The 20,340-nt window shown below is 66.5% G+C and overlaps 1 protein-coding gene across 1 annotated transcript; it reads left to right on the top strand.

Moving 5' to 3' along the window:
- Positions 1 to 701: 701 nt before the first annotated feature.
- LOC127036814 (biglycan-like) lies at positions 702 to 19,807 on the top strand. Its single transcript, XM_050928044.1, has 8 exons — positions 702 to 841; positions 7,963 to 8,210; positions 8,785 to 8,897; positions 9,971 to 10,184; positions 11,652 to 11,762; positions 15,144 to 15,237; positions 18,042 to 18,180; positions 19,606 to 19,807. Exons 1-8 carry the CDS (start codon positions 702 to 704, stop codon positions 19,801 to 19,803), a joined length of 1,257 nt encoding a protein of 418 aa, XP_050784001.1. The 3' UTR covers positions 19,804 to 19,807.
- Positions 19,808 to 20,340: the final 533 nt, after the last annotated feature.

Consider the following 20,340-nt stretch of genomic DNA (forward strand, 5'->3'; position numbering starts at 1 on the left):
CCATCCATCCGTCCATCCCCCATCCATTCCCCTGCATCTCCATCCATCCATCCTCCATCCCCCATCCATCCTCCATCCATCCCCCTGCGCCTCCATCCATCCGTCCATCCCCCATCCATCCTCCATCCATCCCCCTGCGCCTCCATCCATCCGTCCATCCCTCATCCATCTCTCATCCATCCCCCTGCGCCTCCATCCATCCGTCCATCGTCCATCCATCCGTCCATCCCTCATCCATCCTCCATCCATCCCCCTGCGCTTCCATCCATCCGTCCATCCTCCATCCATCCCCCTGCGCCTCCATCCATCCGTCCATCCCTCATCCATCCCCCATCCATCCCCCTGCACCTCCATCCATCCGTCCATCCCCCATCCATCCCCCTGCGCTTCCATCTATCCGTCCATCCCCCATCCATCCCCCTGCGCCTCCATCCATCCTCCATCCATCTCCCCTGCGCCTCCATCCATCCGTCTATCCTCCATCCATCCCCCCTGTGCCTCCATCCATCTGTCCATCCCCCCATCCATCTGTCCATCCCAAGCCCCCCGCCATCCCCCCCACCCTAACTACAAGGTTTCCCTCCCAGCTCCTCACCCCCCCATGCTGCCCCAAATGGGGGTTAGAATCCGCCCCCTCCATCTGTGGGTGGGTTTGTCTTTCCCAGCCTCTGGCTTTTTGGCAGGTGGCTGATGGGATCCAGATGTGGGCCTGGCTTGTGTGTGCGTGTGAGCGTCCGGCATCCAGTTCCCAGTGCATGAATCCACCCAGCCAGACCCACGGCGCCACCCGGACTGTCCTGTGCTGCTCCCGGCCTGCGCATTGCCCCGAATCCCCCCACAGGTAAGGCGCTGGAGCTGGTGGGGTGGGGGGGCAGATAGACCCCCCCACATCAGCTCACCGGACTCCTGGGTTCTGGGGGGGCACAGCCCATACTGGGGTGGGGGCAGAATCCCCCCTGCATCAGCTTCCAGGACTCCTGGGTTCTGTTCTATGTGGGGAGGGGGGCTCCTCACTTGTCCCAAAACAGACAGATCCTCCCCGGACTCCTGGGTTCTGTTTTATGTGGGGGGGCTGGTCACCTGTCCCAAAACAGGCAGATCTTCCCCCGACTCCTGGGTTCTGTTTTATTTGGGAGGTGGGGGGGGAGCAGCCTCAATCCAGTGGGCAAGATTCCTCCAGCATCAGGACCCAGGACTCCTGGGTTCTGTTGTTCTGGGAGCTCAGCCCCTGTTCATGGGGGAATTCCCTGATGCTGGTTTCCTGGGTTCTGGGCTTTTGGGGTGGGGGGCTGTAGCCTCAGTGCAGGGGGGCTCCCGGACTCCTGGGTGCTTGTGCTATTGCCCTGGGGTGGTATGTTCCCCTCTGCGCCCCATGTTCTGCACTCCCAGCTCGGCTTGGCAGGCGCCGAGGGGATGGAAAACAAGATCTGTCGGTTTTTCCTCTGGCCTGGGAGGGATTCCCAGCCGGCGAACAAGCTGTCTTGGACTGAGGCTTTCTGGACCGCAGGGGGTGGATCGCATCCCAGATGCACCGCTGTACATCCGGAGTCACCCCCCCACAGCACAGAACCCAGGCGTCCGGGCTCCCAGCCCCCTGCTCTAACCCACCAGCCCCCAGTCCCCTCCCAGAGCTGGGAGAGAACCCAGAAGTCCTGGCTCCCAGCCCCCCCTGCTCTAACCCACCAGCCCCCAGTCCCATCCCAGAGCCGGGAGAGAACCCAGGGGTCCTGGCTCCCAGCCCCGCCTGCTCTAACCCACCAGCCCCCAGTCCCCTCCCAGAGTCGGGGAGAGAACCCAGGAGTCCTGGCTCCCAGCTCCCCTTGCTCTAACCCACCAGCCTCCACTCCCCTCCCAGAGCTGGGAGAGAACCCAGGAGTCCTGGCTCCCAGCTCCCCTTGCTCTAACCCACCAGCCTCCACTTCCCTCCCAGAGCTGGGAGAGAACCCAGGAGTCCTGGCTTCCAGCCCTCCCCCCATCTAACCACTAGACCCCACTCTCCTCCCAGAGTCCTGGAAGGACTTATGCTGAGGAGTGTTCCCAGGCAGCCCATGTGCTGGGCACTCCCAGATTCCTGGGTTCCCTGCTGCTCCATCCCTTTAACAACTGCTATAGACAAGCCCAAGGAACCCCACTCTGGGGGACCCCCAGGAGACCCACCCCCATCCTGGGCGGATAGGTCATCCCTTGGCAGAAGGGCTGGTGAGGTGGCATCTGCTGGCCCGTCAGCCCTGGCCCTGTGCCCAGAGCTGAGCCCAGGATGAATCTGCTCTCTGCTGCTGATCTGGGACGCCTGGGTTCCCTTCCCGGGGCTGTCCCAGTACTCGGGACGCCTGGGTTCCCTTCCCCGGGCTGTCCCAGCGCTCGGGACGCCTGGGTTCCCTTCCCTGGGTCTGTCCCAGCACTTGGGACTCGTGGGGTTGTCACGGACTCACAGATCGTGCCCACTCGTGGCCCCGTGCGGTCCGTGGGGGGTGCCCCTTTCAGTGCGACAGCCCTTCTTGAGGGGACCACTCTCCTTCGGGCTCAGGCCCCTCCACCTCCTGGAGCTGCACCTCTCTGAGCCTCAGCACGTCTGTCTCTGCTGTGGGCTCCCTCAGGGAGTCACTTGGTTCTGGGCCCCCCCGGGCCTCCACCCCCACCCCCCCAGTCACTAGCCCGGAGCGACTCTCAGCCAGCATAAAACAGGAGGGTTTATTGAGAGTTGAATCCAGCGCAGGAACCTCTCAGGGCCTCAGGCCTGGCCTCCCTCAGCCCAGCACATCCCCATCCCCCTGCAGCCAGGGGGGCTCTGCCTGCTCCCCCTCCAGCCCAGAGCCCCCCTGCTTCCCAGCTGGGCCTCTGTCTTCTCTCCAGGTAAACAAGCTCGTAAAACCAGAAGGCCTGGGTCTCCTCTCCTCTCAGCCCCCCTCTGGCCAGAGCCGGCTGGTCAGGTCACCGGGGTCCTCTCCCCACAGCCCATTGTCCCCCATTAGCCAGAACCAGCTGCGACTCCTGAGCTGGGCATCCAGGTCACCAGTCACTGGGGTCTCCATCCTCCAGGCCATCGGCCGGGGTCCCAAGTTCCCTCTCGGGTCCTGTCCCCCAACAAATTCCCTCTCCCCTCCCCTCCCCTCGTTAAACCAGTAACACCCAGGGACACTGAGTCCCACCCCCTCTGCATGCGACCCACAGGAAAACACAGAAAAACCAAGAAACCGCCCACTTCGTCACAGGGGTCTATCTCTGGCCTTCAGGACTCCTGGGTTCCCTTCCCAGGGCTGTCCCAGCGCTCAGGACACCTGGGTTCCCTTCCCGGGGCTGTCCTTGTGCTCAGGATACCTGGGTTCCCCTCCCGGGGCTGTCCCAGTGCTCAGGACACCTGGGTTCCCTTCCCGGGGCTGTCCTTGTGCTCAGGATACCTGGGTTCCCCTCCCGGGGCTGTCCTTGTGCTCAGGATACCTGGGTTCCCTTCCCGGGGCTGTCCCAGCGCTCAGGACACCTGGGTTCCCTTCCCGGGGCTGTCCCAGTGCTCAGGACACCTGGGTTCCCTTCCCGGGGCTGTCCCTGTGCTCAGGACACCTGGGTTCCCTTCCCAGGGCTGTCCCAGTGCTCAGGACACCTGGGTTCCCTTCCCGGGGCTGTCCTTGTGCTCAGGACACCTGGGTTCCCTTCCCGGGGCTGTCCCAGTGCTCAGGACACCTGGGTTCCCTTCCCGGGGCTGTCCCTGTGCTCAGGACACCTGGGTTCCCTTCCCGGGGCTGTCCCAGTGCTCAGGACACCTGGGTTCCCTTCCCGGGACTGTCCTTGTGCTCAGGACACCTCGGTTCCCTTCCCGGGGCTGTCCCAGTGCTCAGGACACCTGGGTTCCCTTCCCGGGGCTGTCCTTGTGCTCAGGACACCTGGGTTCCCTTCCCGGGGCTGTCCTTGTGCTCAGGACACCTGGGTTCCCTTCCCGGGGCTGTCCTTGTGCTCAGGATACCTGGGTTCCCTTCCCGGGGCTGTCCCAGCGCTCAGGACACCTGGGTTCCCTTCCCGGGGCTGTCCCAGTGCTCAGGACACCTGGGTTCCCTTCCCGGGGCTGTCCCTGTGCTCAGGAAGCCTGGGTTCCCTTCCCGGGGCTGTCCCAGCGCTCAGGACGCCTGGGTTCCCTTCCCGGGGCTGTCCCAGCGCTCAGGACGCCTGGGTTCCCTTCCTGGGGCTGTCCCAGCGCTCAGGACGCCTGGGTTCCCTTCCCGGGGCTGTCCCAGCGCTCAGGACACCTGGGTTCCCTTCCCGGGGCTGTCCTTGTGCTCAGGACACCTGCGTTCCCTTCCCGGGGCTGTCCTTGTGCTCAGGACGCCTGGGTTCCCTTCCTGGGGCTGTCCTTGTGCTCAGGACGCCTGGGTTCCCTTCCTGGGGCTGTCCCAGCGCTCAGGACACCTGGGTTCCCTTCCCGGAGCTGTCCTTGTGCTCAGGACGCCTGGGTTCCCTTCCCGGCGCTGTCCCAGGCTCCTTGGCCCAGTCACATGGTGCTTGCGGATGGTGACTCCCGTTTGTCCGTTCAGCTCCTGACAGGGCCCTAATCTCAGGCAGGGGGCTGGTCTGAGCAGCGCCTGGTGTGACCCATGGAGAGGGCTTTCAACGGTCCAGCTGTTCCCTGGACATGGAGGTGGGGGAAGAGAAGGGACTGAGGAGAGCTAGTGCTCTGCAGTCATGACGCCTGGGTTCTCTCCCGGCTCTGGGATGGGAGGGGGGGGTCTAGTGGTTAAAGCAGAGCAGGTGGGAGCCAGGACACCTGGGTTCTCTTCTGACTCTGGGAGGGGAAGGAGCGCTGGGAGCCAGGATGCCTGGGTTCTCTCCCTGGCTCTGGGATGGGAGGGGGGCTGGGAGCCAGGACTCCTGGGTTCTCTCCCCAGCTCTGGGAGGGGAGAGAGGGGGCTGGGAGCCAGGACTCCTTGGTTCTGCTATTGAAAGCAGGATCCAGCCTTGACCCCCTGCAGTCAGTTGAGTGACCCTCCCCGACCTCCACTCTGGGGCCAGTTGGATGCCAGCCCCCCCTCGTGCGCACAGCCCCCTCTCCCCCCAGGCCCGTTAGCCGGGCGAGGATGTGGCAGTAACTCTGTGGTCTGCCCCACGGGCCCAGCCCCACGCCGGCTCCAAACCTCAAGGCGGGACCCCTCATTCCGCTCCGGCCGCTGAGCGCAAACCCGCCCGGCTGTGGGGACAAAGGCTCTATTGTGGGCACCGGGGGGGCGCGCGGGCTTGGCCGGGACTGCAGTCGGCTGCAATTCCTGGCTGCATCCCTGGAGCAGGAGCTGGGGCCAGGCCTGACTCCTGGCTGGAGCTGCTGGACTGGGATAGGATCATCTGGATGTAGAGGAGCAGAACCAGCCCGTCACGCACTGCAATCAGGAGTGAGTCCGGTTTGAATCTGGCAAGCTGAGATCAGAACCTGGCCCTGCCCCCATTGCAATAAGGAGTGACTCCAGTTTGAATCTGGCAAGCTGAGATCAGAACCCGGCCCTGTCCCCATTGGGGCTCTGTGCTGCGGGGGGCTCGGTGGGGGGCTCTGTCTCTGCTTTGCTCTAATGTGGCCTTCCTGGGGCTGCATGTCCCCCCCCGATAACCCAGCCTGTGAACCCCTTGGCGCCAGTGGGGGGGCATGGAAAAAGCGATGCAGTGGGCAGGTGGTGTTGTGCCCGGCTCCCTTCCCAAGGTAACTGCTTCCCGCAGGTGCCTGCCCGGCAGGCAGCCCAGACACGGCCCCTCTCGCCCCCAACTGGGGGGGTCACAGAGTGTGGGGTGTCAGGGGCCTGCACCCCCCACAGCCAGCCAGTAACACAGAGGGGTTCTTAGCTGACAGGAACATGGCGTGGAACCGATTTTGTTAGCACAGGAATTAGGGACTTTCAGCAAAGTCCATCTTGAGGGGGACCCTGGAGCCCTGAGTCTCCAACTGGCCAGGCCTCTGCCTCCCCAGCCTCCCCAGCCTCTGGCCTCTGGTATCTTCCTTATCTCACCACCTACAGCCTTAAGAACTGCATACGGGAAACTGAGGCACCCACACAGTATTCAGAGAAAACATTAAGAACGTTCCCACTTCGTCATGGGGGAAACTGAGGCACAGAATGGTGGGGGGATGAACCCTACTCCTCAGGACAGATCCCTGGAGTCCTGGCTCCCAGTCCCCCTGCTCTGACCCGCTAGACCCCACTTTCCTCCAAGAACCAGGCAGAGAACCCAGGAGTCCTGGCTCCCAGCCCCCACTGCCCTCCCAGAGCTGGGAGAGAACCCAGGAGTCCGGGCTCCCAGGCCCCCTGCTCTGACCCCACCCTCCCCTCTCAAAGCTGGCTGGGCTACCAGGATGGGGGACTTGCGCTGGGGACGGTGGTGAAGATTTCTGGGGGGCTCCGGTCTCTGCACCCCCTCTAGCACCCCGTCCGCCTCCCCCAGCTGTTTAGCGCAATCTCAGCCCCCGCCCCTTAGCTCACGCACTCGGGGCTGGTCCCTCGCGAGTCTCTAATCGTGGCCCCAGCCCAGCCTGTCATTGTCGAGCTTATTTTATCCTGGCCACTGCGTTGGGGTCATGGCCCGGCCCTGAACCCTGGCTCCCCCCGGACCCTTCATGTGCCAGGTGCGGGGCCCCATGGAGCTGCCCTCCGACCGCAGAGCCAGTCGCAGCTGGATGAGGGGTACCTGGTAGCCAGCCCCCTGCTCCACCCCAGAGCCAGCTGCAGCCCGGCACCGGCTGAGGGGTCCCTGGAAACCAGCCCCATGCTCCATCCCAGAGCCAGGCAAGGCCCGGTGCCGGCTGAGGGGTCCCTGGAAACCAGCCCACTGCTCCATCCCAGAGCCAGGAACAGCCCGGCGCCGGCCGAGGGGTCCCTGGAAACCAGCCTCCTGCTCCACCCCAGAGCCAGCTGTAGCCCGGCGCTGGCTGAGGGGTCTCTGGTAGCCAGCCCCCTGCTCCACCACAGAGCCAGCTGCAGCCTGGCACCGGCTGAGGGGTCCCGGGAAACCAGCCCCCTGCTCCATCCCAGAGCCAGGCACAGCCCGGCACCGGCTGAGGGGTCCCTGGAAACCAGCCCCCTGCTCCACCCCAGTGCCAGCTGCAGCCCGGTGCCGGCCGAGGGGTCCCTGGAAACCAGCCCCCTGCTCCACCCCAGTGCCAGCTGCAGCCCGGTGCCGGCCGAGGGGTCCCTGGAAACCAGCCCCCTGCTCCACCCCAGAGCCAGCTGCAGCCCGGTGCCGGCCGAGGGGTCCCTGGAAACCAGCCCCCTGCTCCATCCCAGAGCCAGGCACAGCCCGGTGCCGGCCGAGGGGTCCCTGGAAACCAGCCCCCTGCTCCACCCCAGAGCCAGCTGCAGCCTGGCGCCGGCCGAGAGGTCTCTGGTAGCCAGCACCCTGCTCCATCCCAGAGCCAGGCACAGCCTGGTGCCGGCTCAGGGGTCCCTGGAAACCAGCCCCCTGCTCCACCCCAGAGCCAGCCACAGCCCAGCGCCGGCCGAGGGGTCTCTGGTAGCCAGCTCCCTGCTCCACCCCCAAGCCAACCGCAACCCGGCACCGGCCGAGGGGTCCCTGGAAACCAGCCTCCTGCTCCACCCCCAAGCCAACCGCAGCCCAGCACCGGCCGAGGGGTCCCTGGAAACCAGCCTCCTGCTCCACCCCCAAGCCAACCGCAGCCCGGTGCCGGCTGAGGGGTCCCTGGTAGCCAGCTCCCTGCTCCTCCCAGACCCTTTGCGTGCCGGCCCAGGGCCCCACGAAGCTTCCCCCCGCAACCCCAGAGCCAGCCGCATGTCGGCACCGGGCGAGGGGTCCCCAGATAACCAGCCCCCTGCCTCACCCCAGAGCCAGCTGCATGTCGGCACAGGACGAGAGGTCCCTTGAAACCAGCTCCCTTCTCCACCCTAGAGCCAGCCACAGCCTGGTGGGGCGAGGTGTCCCCAGCTAACTGGCCCCTGCCCCCATGCTCCCCCTAACCCCATTCTCCCCTCTGGCCCCCAGCCCCACGATGCTGTGTGTGCTGCTCCTGGCGGTCCTGCTGGGCCTGGCCGGGGCCCTGCCCTTCGAGCAAACGGCCTTCTGGGATTTCTCCATGGACGAGGGCCCTGCCCTGCAGAACGACGAGGAGGCCTCGGGCATCTTCCCCACCTCTGGGGTCCCTGACTTCGAGGACGTCGTCACCACCTACGGGGGCCTGTGCCCGTTCGGCTGCCACTGTCACCTGCGGGTGGTGCAGTGCTCTGACCTGGGTACGCCTGGAGACTGGGGTTCCTGTCCCAGGAGTGGGAGGGTGTCTGGTGTTTAGAGCGGGGGGCGGGGGGCTGGGAGCCAGGACTCCTGGGTTCTTTCCCCGGCTCTGGGAGGGGAGTGGGAGCTGCTGGTTAGAGCAGGGGGGCTGGGGGCCAGGACTCCTGGGTTCTCTCCCGGCTCTGGGTGGGGAGTGGGGGCTGGTGGTTAGAGCAGGGGGGCTGGGGGCCAGGACTCCTGGGTTCTCTCCCTGGCTCTGGGAGGGGAGTGCGGGCTGGTGATTAGAGCGGAGGAGGCTGGGAGCCAGGACTCCTGAGTTCTCTCCCTGGCTCTGGGAGGGTGGGGGGAGCTGGGAGCCAGGACTCCTGGGTTCTCTCCCTGGCTCTAGGAGGGTGGGGGGAGCTGGGAGCCAGAACTCCTGGGTTCTCTCCCCAGCTCTGGGAGGGAAGTGGGGTCAGTATATGGACTGTGAGTCTCTCCCCTGCAGGGGTGTCTCTGAATCCCAGTTTTGGGGGGGAAATTTGGGTTTCCCGGTGCCCCTGTCTCACCCGCCTCCTGCCCCATCTCTTCCTCCAGGCCTGAGAACGGTGCCCAAGGAAATCGGCCCCGACACAAAGCTGCTGGATCTGCAGAACAACCAGATCACGGAGCTGCGGCGGGACGACTTCAAGGGGCTGCATCACCTCTACGTGCGTCCCGCAACACCCCAGGGCCCTCCCCACAGTGCCCCCAGCCCTGCCCCACGGCCCTACCCCACAGCAACCCCCTGGCATGGACAGCGCCCCCGTCCCACAGCACCCCCTGCCCTGCCCCACAGCGCCCCCGGCACGGACAGTGCCCCCTGCTCCACAGTGCCCCCTGCCCTGCCCGACAGCGCCCCCTGTCCCACAGTGCCCATTGCCCTGCCCCACAGCACCCTCGGCATGGACAGTGCCCCCAGCCTCACAGCGCCCCCTGCCCTGCCCCATGTCCCTGCCCCACAGCGCCCCCGGCACGGACAGCGTCCCCTGCTCCACAGCGCCCCCTGCCCTGCCCCACGGCCCTGCCTCACAGCGCCCCCGGCACGGACAGCGTCCCCTGCTCCACAGCGCCCCCTGCCCTGCCCCACGGCCCTGCCTCACAGCAACACCCTGGCAAGGACAGTGCTCCCAGCCTCACAGCACCCCCTGCCCTGCCCCACGTTCCTGCTCCACAGCTTCTCCGGCACGGACAGCGCCCCCTGCTCCACAGCGCCCCCTGCCCTGCCCCACGGTCCTGCCCCAAGTGCCCCCAGGCACGGACAGCGCCCCCTGTCCCACAGCGCCCCCTGCCCTGCCCCACGGTCCTGCCCCAAGTGCCCCCAGGCATGGACAGCGCCCCCTGTCCCACAGCGCCCCCTGCCCTGCCCCACGGCCCTGCCCCACAGCAACACCCTGGCAAGGACAGTGCTCCCAGCCTCACAGCACCCCCTGCCCTGCCCCACGTTCCTGCTCCACAGCTTCTCCGGCACGGACAGCGCCCCTGCTCCACAGCGCCCCCTGCCCTGCCCACGGTCCTGCCCCAAGTGCCCCCAGGCACGGACAGCGCCCCCTGTCCCACAGCGCCCCCTGCCCTGCCCCACGGTCCTGCCCCAAGTGCCCCCAGGCACGGACAGCGCCCCCTGTCCCACAGCGCCCCCTGCCCTGCCCCACGACCCTGCCCTGCTTACAGCACCCCCTGCGGGTAGAGGCCGGTACTGCAGCCTCCAGCTGGCTTTGTAACCCTTGTGTGTCTCCGCCCGCAGGCCCTGGTCCTGGTGAACAACAAGATCTCGCGGGTGCACGAAAAGGCCTTCAGCCCCCTGCACCGGCTGCAGAAACTCTACATCTCCAAGAACCTGCTGGCCGAGATCCCGGCAAACCTGCCGCCCTCCCTGGTCGAGCTCCGCATCCACGACAACAAGATCCGCAAGGTGCCCAAGGACGTCTTCAAGGGGCTCGCCAACATGAACTGCATCGGTGAGACAGGGACGCCAGGCCCATCGCTCCGGCATCCCGCCTGCCAGGGGCTCAGCTACCTCGGCATCCCGCCTGCCAGCCCATCGCCCCGGCATCCCACCTGCCAGGGGCTCAGCTACCCCGGCATCCCGCCTGCCAGCCCATCGCCCCGGCATCCCGCCTGCCAGGGGCTCAGCTACCCCAGCATCCCGCCTGCCAGCCCATCACCCCGGCACCACGCCTGCCAGCCCATCGCCCCGGCATCCCGCCTGCCAGGAGCCCAGCTTCCCCGGCATCCCGCCTGCCAGCCCATCGCCCCGGCATCCCGCCTGCCAGGGGCTCAGCTACCCCAGCATCCCGCCTGCCAGCCCATCACCCTGGCATCCCGCCTGCCAGCCCATCACCCCGGCACCACGCCTGCCAGCCCATCGCCCCGGCATCCCACCTGCCAGGGGCTCAGCTAGCCCGGCACCACGCCTGACAGCCCATCGCCCCGGCATCCCGCCTGCCAGCCCATTGCCCCGGCATACGGCCTGCCAGGAGCCCAGCTTCCCTGGCATCCCACCTGACAGCCCATCACTCCGGCATCCCGCCTGCCAGCCCATCGCCCCGGCATCCAGCCTGCCAGGAGCCCAGCTTCCCTGGCATCCCACCTGCCAGCCCATTGCCCCGGCACCCTGCCTGCCAACCCATTGCCCCGGCACCCTGCCTGCCAGCCCATCGCCCCGGCATCCAGCCTGCCAGGGGCCCAGCTACCCCGGCATCCCGCCTGCCAGCCCATCGCCCCAGCATCCTGCCTGTCAGGAGCCCAGCTTCCCCGGCATCCCGCCTGCCAGGGGCTCAGCTACCCCGGCATCCCGCCTGCTAGCCCATCACCCCGGCACACACGCCTGCCAGCCCATCGCCCCGGCATCCAGCCTGTCAGGGGCCCAGCTTCCCCGGCATCCCGCCTGCCAGCCCATTGCCCCGGCATCCCGCCTGCCAGGGGCTCAGCTACCCCGGCATCCCGCCTGCCAGCCCATCGCCCCGGCATCCCGCCTGCCAGGGGCTCAGCTACCCCGGCATCCCGCCTGCCAGCCCATCGCCCCAGCCTCCTGCCTGCCAGGAGCCCAGCTTCCCCAGCATCCTGCCTGCCAGGGGCTCAGCTACCCCGGCATCCCGCCTGCCAGCCCATCACCCCGGCACCACGCCTGCCAGCCCATCGCCCCGGCATCCAGCCTGCCAGGGGCTCAGCTACCCCGGCATCCCGCCTGCCAGCCCATCACCCCGGCACCACGCCTGCCAGCCCATCGCCCCGGCATCCAGCCTGCCAGGGGCCCAGCTTCCCCGGCATCCCGCCTGCCAGCCCATCACCCTGGCATCCCGCCCAACCCTGATTACGGGCGCCCCCTGCCCTGCTGCCCACCCCCCAGTGCCTGCCCCTGACTGCCAGGGGAGAGTGCTCCCTGGTGGATGAGCTGTGGGTGACTCCGGTCTCTCTGCCCCCAGAGATGGGGGGCAACCCCCTGGAGAACAGCGGATTCGAACCCGGCGCCTTCGACGGCCTGAAGCTCAACTATCTGCGCATCTCAGAGGCCAAACTGACGGGTGTCCCCAAAGGTAAGTGCCCCCCAGCCCCCCAGCCTGCCCCCCAGCCCCCTGCTCTTCCTCCAACCCCTCAACCTGCCCCCAACCCCCTGCTCTTCCCCCAAACCCCCAGCCCCCCAGCCTGCCCCCCAGCCCCCTGCTCTTCCTCCAACCCCTCAACCTGCCCCCAACCCCCTGCTCTTCCCCAAACCCCCAGCCCCCCAGCCTGCCCCCCAGCCCCCTGCTCTTCCTCCAACCCCTCAACCTGCCCCCAGCCCCCTGCTCTTCCCCCAAACTCCCAGCCCCCTGCTCTTCCCCCAAACCCCCAGCCCCCCACCCTGCCCCCCAGCCCCCTGCTCTTCCTCCAACCCCCCAACCTGCCCCCAGCCCCCTGCTCTTCCCCCAAACTCCCAGCCCCTCAGCCTGCCCCCCAGCCCCCTGCTCTTCCTCCAACCCCTCAACCTGCCCCCAGCCCCCTGCTCTTCCCCCAAACCCCAGCCCCCCAGCCTGCCCCCCAGCCCCCTGCTCTTCCTCCAACCCCTCAACCTGCCCCCAGCCCCGTGCTCTTCCCCCAAACCCCTAGCCCCCAGCCTGCCCCCCAGCCCCTACTCTTCCCCCAAACTCCCAGCTCCCCAGCCTGCCCCCCAGCCCCCTGCTCTTCCTCCAACCCCCCAACCTGCCCCCAGCCCCCTGCTCTTCCCCCAAACTCCCAGCCCCTCAGCCTGCCCCCCAGCCCCCTGCTCTTCCTCCAACCCCTCAACCTGCCCCCAGCCCCCTGCTCTTCCCCCAAACCCCCAGCCCCCTGCTCTTCCCCCAAACTCCCAGCCCCCCAGCCTGCCCCCCAGCCCCCTGCTCTTCCTCCAACCCCTCAACCTGCCCCCAGCCCCCTGCTCTTCCCCCAAACCCCTAGCCCCCCAGCCTGCCCCCCAGCCCCCTACTCTTCCCCCAAACTCCCAGCTCCCCAGCCTGCCCCCCAGCCCCCTGCTCTTCCTCCAACCCCCCAACCTGCCCCCAGCCCCCTGCTCTTCCCCCAAACCCCAGCCCCCCAGCCTGCCCCCCAGCCCCCTGCTCTTCCTCCAAACCCCCAGCCCCCCAGCCTGCCCTCCAGAACCCTGCTCTTCCCCCAAACCCCCAGCCCCCCAGCCTGCCCCCAGCCCCCTGCTCTTCCTCCAAACCCCCAGCCCCCCAGCCTGCCCTCCAGAACCCTGCTCTTCCCCCAAACCCCCTGCCCCCCAGCCTGCCCCCCAGCCCCCTGCTCTTCCTCCAACCCCCCAACCTGCCCCCAGCCCCCTGCTCTTCCCCCAAACCCCCAGCCCCCCAGCCTGTCCCCAGCTCCCTGCTCTTCCCCCAAACTCCCAGCCCCCCAGCCTGCCCCCCAGCCCCCTGCTCTTCCTCCAACCCCCCAACCTGGCCCCCAGCCTGCCCCCCAGCCCCCTGCTCTTCCTCCAACCCCCCAACCTGCCCCCAGCTCCCTGCTCTTCCTCCAAACCCCCAGCCCCCCAGCCTGCCCCCCAGCACCCTGCTCTTCCTCCAACCCCCCAACCTGCCCCCAGCTCCCTGCTCTTCCCCCAAACCCCCAGCCCCCCAGCCTGCCCCCCAGCCCCCTGCTCTTCCTCCAACCCCCCAACCTGCCCCCAGCCCCCTGCTCTTCCCCCAAACCCCCAGCCCCCCAGCCTGCCCCCCAGCCCCCTGCTCTTCCTCCAACCCCCCAACCTGCCCCCAGCCCCCTGCTCTTCCCCAAACTCCCAGCCCCCCAGCCTGCCCCCCAGCCCCCTGCTCTTCCTCCAACCCCCCAACCTGCCCCCAGCTCCCTGCTCTTCCCCCAAACCCCCAGCCCCCCAGCCTGCCCCCCCCAGCACCCTGCTCTTCCCCCAAACTCCCAGCCCCCCAGCCTGCCCCCCAGCCCCCTGCCCTTCCCCCAAACTCCCAGCCCCCCAGCCTGCCCCCCCAGCCCCCTGCTCTTCCTCCAACCCCCCAACCTGCCCCCAGCTCCCTGCTCTTCCCCCAAACCCCCAGCCCCCCAGCCTGCCCCCCCCAGCACCCTGCTCTTCCCCCAAACTCCCAGCCCCCCAGCCTGCCCCCAGCTCCCTGCTCTTCCCCCAAACTCCCAGCCCCCCAGCCTGCCCCCCAGCCCCCTGCCCTTCCCCCAAACTCCCAGCCCCCCAGCCTGCCCCCCAGCCCCCTGCTCTTCCCTCAAACCCCCTTCCCCCCAGCCTGCCCCCCAGCCCCCTGCTCTTCCCCCAAATCCTCAGCCTGCCCCAGCCTGCCCCCCAGCACCCTGCTCTTCCCCCAAGCTCCCAGCCCCCCAGCCTGCACCCCAGCCCCCTGCTCTTCCCCCAAACCCCCAGCCCCCCAGCCTGCCCCCCAGACCCCGCTCTTCCCCGAGCCCCCCAACCTGCCCCCAGCCTCCTGCTCTTCCCCAAACTCCCAGCCCCCCAGCCTGCCCCCCAGCCCCCTGCTCTTCCTCCAACCCCCCAACCTGCCCCCAGCCCCCTGCTCTTCCCCCAAACTCCCAGCCCCCCAGCCTGCCCCCCAGCCCCCTGCTCTTCCCCCAAACTCCCAGCCCCCCAGCCTGCCCCCCAGCCCCCTGCTCTTCCCCCAAACTCCCAGCCCCCCAGCCTGCCCCCCAGCCCCCTTCTCTTCCTCCAACCCCCGAACCTGCCCCCAGCCCCCTGCTCTTCCCCCAAACTCCCAGCCCCCCAGCCTGCCCCCCCAGCCCCCTGCTCTTCCTCCAACCCCCCAACCTGCCCCCAGCCCCCTGCTCTTCCCCCAAACTCCCAGCCCCCCAGCCTGCCCCACAGCCCCCTGCTCTTCCTCTAACCCCCAACCTGCCCCCTGCCCCCTGCTCTTCCCCCAACCCCCCAGCCCCCCAGCTTGGCCCCCATTCCCCTGCTCTTCCCCCACTCCCCCAGCCTGCCCCACAGCCCCCTGCTCTTCCCCCAACCCCCCAGCCCCCCAGCCTGCCCCACAGCCCCCTGCTCTTTCCCAACCCCCCCAACCTGCCCTCCAGCCCCCTGCTCTTCCCCTAACCTCCCAACCCCCCAGCCTGATCCCCAGCCCTCTGCTCTTCCTCCACCCTCCACAGCCCTCAGGCCTCCCCACAGCCCCCTGCTCTTCCTCCCCACGCAGCCCCTCAGCCTGCCCCCTCCCATGTCTGGGACCCCCTGAATCCAGTTCAGAGACAGCCCCCTCTGGCTGGGACCCCCCACTCCCTGGAGCACTGGGACCCCTCAGGTCAGGGCATCAGAGCCCCCACTGCACCCCACTCCCCCCACACAATATCCCCCCGATCCAACCCAGCTCCTCCCACACCCCTGGGATCCTCCTGAGTCTGCCCTGCATGTAACCTGCCCCTGGCTCCCAGCCCCCGCAGGCATCTGGGGGCCCCACTGACCCGCCTTCTCTGCCCCCCAGACCTGCCCGAGACCCTGAACGAGCTGCACCTGGATCACAACAAAATCCAGGCCATTGAGCTGGAAGATCTGATCCGCTACGGGAGGCTGAGCAGGTAAGCGCCCTTGGCCCCACACTGCCCTCTGCCCCTGCCCCCCGACTGCCTCCCCACTGGCCCCCAGCTGCCCCCCGACTGCCTCCTGCTTCCTGACTGCCTCCCCACTGGCCCCCAACTGCCCCCCGACTGCCTCCTGCCCCCCAACTACCCCCCGACTGTCTCCTGCCCCCCGACTGCCCCCAACTGCCCCCCCACTGCCTCCTGCCTCCTGACTGCCTCCCCACTGGCCCCCAACTGCCCCCCGACTGTCTCCTGCCCCAACTGCCCCCCCGACTGCCCCTGCCCCCCAACTGCTCCAACTGCCCCCCAACTGCCTCCTGACTGCCTCCTGCCCCCCAACTGCCCCCCGACTGCCCCCTGCCTCCTGACTGCCTCCTGCCCCAACTGCCCCCCGACTGCCCCCTGCCTCCTGACTGCCTCCCCACTGGCCCCCAACTGCCCCCCGACTGCCTCCTGCCCCCCGACTGCCCCCTGCCTCCTGACTGCCTCCTGCCCCAACTGCCCCCCGACTGCCCCCGACTGCCTCCTGCCTCCTGCCTGCCTCCCCACTGGCCCCCAACTGCCCCTGACTGCCTCCTGCCTCCTGACTGCCCCTGCCCCCCAACTGCCTCCTGCCCCCCAACTGCCCCAACTGCCCCCTGACTGCCTCCTGCCTCCAGACTGCCCCCCGACTGCCTCCTGCCCCCCAACTGCCCCCCAACTGCCCCTGGCCCCCCCGATCCACTATGGGAAGCTGTCCAGGTAACAGTCCCCCACTGGCCCCCAGGCCCCCATAAATAGCTTCACATGGTCCAGCCACTGCAGGGACCCACAGAGCCCCACGGCGTGAAGTGGGGAGAGTCGCCTGCCTCCATCTGTCCCCCAGACATCGCAGGTACACTACCCCCTTCCCAGCCCCCATAGATACCCCACTCCTCTGCCTGTTCCCCATAGATACCCCACCTCCTGCCCAGCCCTACCCCATAGCAACCCCTCCCCCTGCCTGTTCCCCAGATACCCCACCCCTCTGCCCAGCCCCAACCCCATAGATACCCCACCCCCTGCCCAGCCCCCATAGATAACCCACCCCATAGATAGCCCTCCCCCCTGCCCAGCCCCCATAGATACCCCACCCCTCTGCCCAGCCCCACCCCATAGATACCCGACCCCCTGCCCAGCCCCCATAGATACCCCACCCCATAGATAGCCCTCCCCCTGCCCAGCCCCCATAGATACCCCACCCCTCTGCCCAGCCCCCACCCCATAGATACCCCACCTCCTGCCCAGCTCCACCCCATAGATACCCCACCCCCTGCCCAGCCCCCATAGATACCCCACCCCATAGATACCCCACCCCTCTGTCTGTTACCCATAGATAGCCCACCTCCTGCCCAGCCCCACCCCATAGTTACCCCACCCCCTGCCTGTTCCCCATAGATACCCCACCTCCTGCCCAGCCCCACCCCATAGCAACCCCTCCCCCTGCCTGTTCCCCATAGATACCTCACCACTCTGCCCAGCTCCCACCCCATAGATACCCCACCCCCTGCCCAGCCCCCATAGATACCCCACCCCATAGATACCCCACCCCTCTGCCTGTTCCCCATAGATACCCCACCCCCTGCCCAGCCCCACCCCATAGCAACCCCTCCCCTTGCCTGTTCCCCATAGATACCCCACCCCTCTGCCCAGCTCCCACCCCATAGATACCCCACCCCCTGCCCAGACCGCATAGATACCCCACTCCTCCGCCCAGCTCCCACCCCATAGATACCCCACCCCCTGCCCAGCCCCACCCCATAGGTACCCCTCCCCCTGCCTGTTCCCCATAGATACCCCACCCCTCTGCCCAGCCCCCACCCCATAGATACCCCACCCCTCCGCCCAGCTCCCACCCGATAGATACCCCACCCCCTGCCCAGACTGCATAGATACCCCACCTCTCTGCCCAGCTCCCACCCCAGATACCCCACCCCTCTGCCTGTTCCCCATACATACGCCACATCTCTGCCCAGCCCCAACCACATAGATACCCCACCCCTCTGCCCAGCCCCACCCCATAGATACCACATCCCCTGCCTGTTCCCCATAGATACCCCACCCCTCTGCCCAGCCCCCACCCCATAGATACCCCACCCCCTGCCTGTTCCCCATAGATACTCCCCCCCTCTGCCCAGCCCCCACCCCATAGATACCCCACCCCCTGCCTGTTCCCCATAGATACCCCACCTCTCTGCCCAGCCCCCACCCCATAGATACCGCACCCCCTGCCTGTTCCCCATAGATACCCCACCCCTCTGCCCAGCCCCAACCCCATAGATACCCCATCCCCTGCCCAGACTGCATAGCTACCCCACCCCTCTGCCCAGCCCCCACCCCATAGATACCCAACCCCTCTGCGCAGTCCCACCCCATAGATACCCCACCCCCTGCCTGTTCCCCATAGATACCCCACCTCTCTGCCCAGCCCCCAATCCATAGCTACCCCACCCCCTGCCTGTTCCCCATAGATACCCCACCCCCTGCCCAGACCCCATAGATACCCCACCTCTCTGCCCAGCCCCCACCCCATAGATACCCCACCCCCTGCCTGTTCCCCATAGATACTCCACCCCTCTGCCCAGCCCCCACCCCATAGATACCCCACCCCCTGCCTGTTCCTCATAGATACCCCACCTCTCTGCCCAGCCCCCACCCCATAGATACCCCACCCCCTGCCTGTTCCCCATAGATACCCCACCCCCTGCCCAGCCCCCATAAATACCCCACCCCTCTGCCCAGCCCCCACCCCTCTGTCCATCCATCTCCCGCTCTCTGCGCAGGCTGGGGCTGGGGCACAACGCCATCCGGATGATTGAGAACGGGAGCTTGGCCTTCGTCCCGGCGCTCCGGGAGCTGCACCTCGACCACAACCGGCTCTCCCGCGTGCCCTCCGGGCTGCCTGGCCTCCGCTTCCTGCAGGTGAGGCAAGGGGGCCTGGGCCCTCCCACCCCAGGGCTGGGGCGCCCCCCGTGGCAGGATCTCGTCTCTGGGCCCCCAGGGGTGGAGGGCAATAGGGGCAGAGGGGCTTATGGGAAAATCTCCCCCTCCCTTCCCACAAGACTGAGGGAGCCCCCCATGAACCCCTCTCTCACCTCCCTCTGATGTGGGGGCTTGGGGGCTCTGGGGGGGCTGTCTAAACTCTTCTGTTCAGTCCCCACTCTCCCTTCCCCCAGGTGGGCATTAGGGGGGTTATGGTGTGGGATCTGTGGTTTTGGGGGGCTGTAGGGAAAACTGAGGGGTTCTGGGGAGTTGGGCTGGGAGGGTTGGGGGTGCTGGGGGGATGTGACGGGGAGTCTGGGGGGTGATGGGTGCTAGCTGACCCCCTGTCATGGTACAATTCCCCACTCTGAACCGTAGCGTCCAAAAGTTGGGGTACCAGCATGAATTCCTCTAAGCTCAATTACCAGCTTAGAACCTGTAGCGCTGCCACCAACCAGGAATTCCAGTGCCTGATACACTCTGGTCCCCCCAAAACCTGGCCCGGGGACCCCCAAGACCCAGACTTTCTGGATCTTACCACAAGGAAAGTAAACCCTTTCCCTCACCATTGCCTCTCCCAGACTTCCCCTCCCTGGGTTACCCTGGAAGGTCACTGTGATTCAAACTCCTTGAATCTCAAAACAGAGAGGAAAATCCACCTTCCCCCTCCTTCTCTCTCCCCCTCCCAGACTCTCCCTGAGAGAGACAGTAATCCTAACCCAGAGAGAAATTAACCTCTCTCTTCCCCTTCCCTCCTTTCTCCCCACCATTTCCCTGGTGAATCCAGACTCCGTCCCCTGGGGTCTCACACCAGAATAAAGAAAAACAATCAGGTTCTTAAACAAGAAAAACTTTTAATTAAAGAAAGAAAAAACAGTAAAAATTATCTTTGTAAATTGAAGATGGAATATGTTACAGGGTCTTTCAGCTATAGACACTGGGAACACCCTCCCAGCCTAAGGATACAAGTACAAAGTAAAATCCTTCCAGCCAAATACACATTTGCAAATAAAGAAAACAAACATAAGCCTAACTCGCCTTATCTACCTAGTACTCACTATTCTGGATCTATAAGAGCCTGTATCGGAGAGATTGGAGAGAAACCTGGTTGCACGTCTGGTCCCTCTGAGCCCCCAGAGTGAACAACAACCAAACACTAACAGCGCACACACAAACACAAACTAACAGCACACACACAAACTTCCCTCCCTCAAGATTTGAAAGTCTCCTGTCCCCTGATTTCTCCTCTGCTCAGGTGACAGCCAGGCTCACTGAGCTTGTTAACCCTTTCCAGGCAAAGAGATATAAAGTACTTCTGTTCTATTAACTTTTCTTATCTGTTTATGACACCCCCCCTCCCCCCAGGTGGTGTACCTGCATGCCAATGACATCACGCAGGTGGGGGTGAACGATTTCTGCCCCGTGGGGTTCGGGGTGAAGCGAGCCTATTACAACGGAATCAGCCTCTTCGGGAACCCCGTGCCCTACTGGGAGGTGCAGCCGGCTGCCTTCCGCTGCGTCACCGACCGCCTGGCCATCCAGTTCGGCAACTACAAGAAATGAGTGGGCCGGGGGGGGAGCCGGGGGAGGGGGAGGGGAGGGGGAATAGAAGGGGGCAGCAGGGGGGCTGGGGGTGCAGGGAAACCAGAGGCCTCTTGGGTCCAGCGCTGGGCCCCATTATCTGCCATGCTGGGGGGGCTCCATGCCATGGGGAGCAGTTCTAGGGCAGCTGCTCCCCGCAGCAGCGGCACCTCGGTTCTGCATTGTCCCCATTGGCAGTGACTCAGTAACCCATGGAGGGTCGGGGGGCAGGTGGGGCCCCAGCCATGTAGCTTCAAAGCACATGCCCCAGTGTTGGCAGGATCAGGGCCACTGGGATCTTACTGCCAATCCTTGAAAAGTTTGCCAACCCCTCCCCCCAAAACTACCCCCGGGACCGTTTGCCCCCCAAATCATGACAACAGAGTGAGAAGGTTGAGGGTTTGGCCCCAAACAGGTTAGGATTTTGCAACTGGAGTGGGGGGAAGGCCCCGAAATGTGACAAAATCTCGCAAGAGAATTGCAAACACATCGACAAAGAAAATCTTGAAACCATCGGAG

This window comes from Gopherus flavomarginatus, chromosome 18 (assembly GCF_025201925.1).
Source record: "Gopherus flavomarginatus isolate rGopFla2 chromosome 18, rGopFla2.mat.asm, whole genome shotgun sequence".
In the NCBI taxonomy this organism is placed as follows: Eukaryota; Metazoa; Chordata; order Testudines; family Testudinidae; genus Gopherus; species Gopherus flavomarginatus.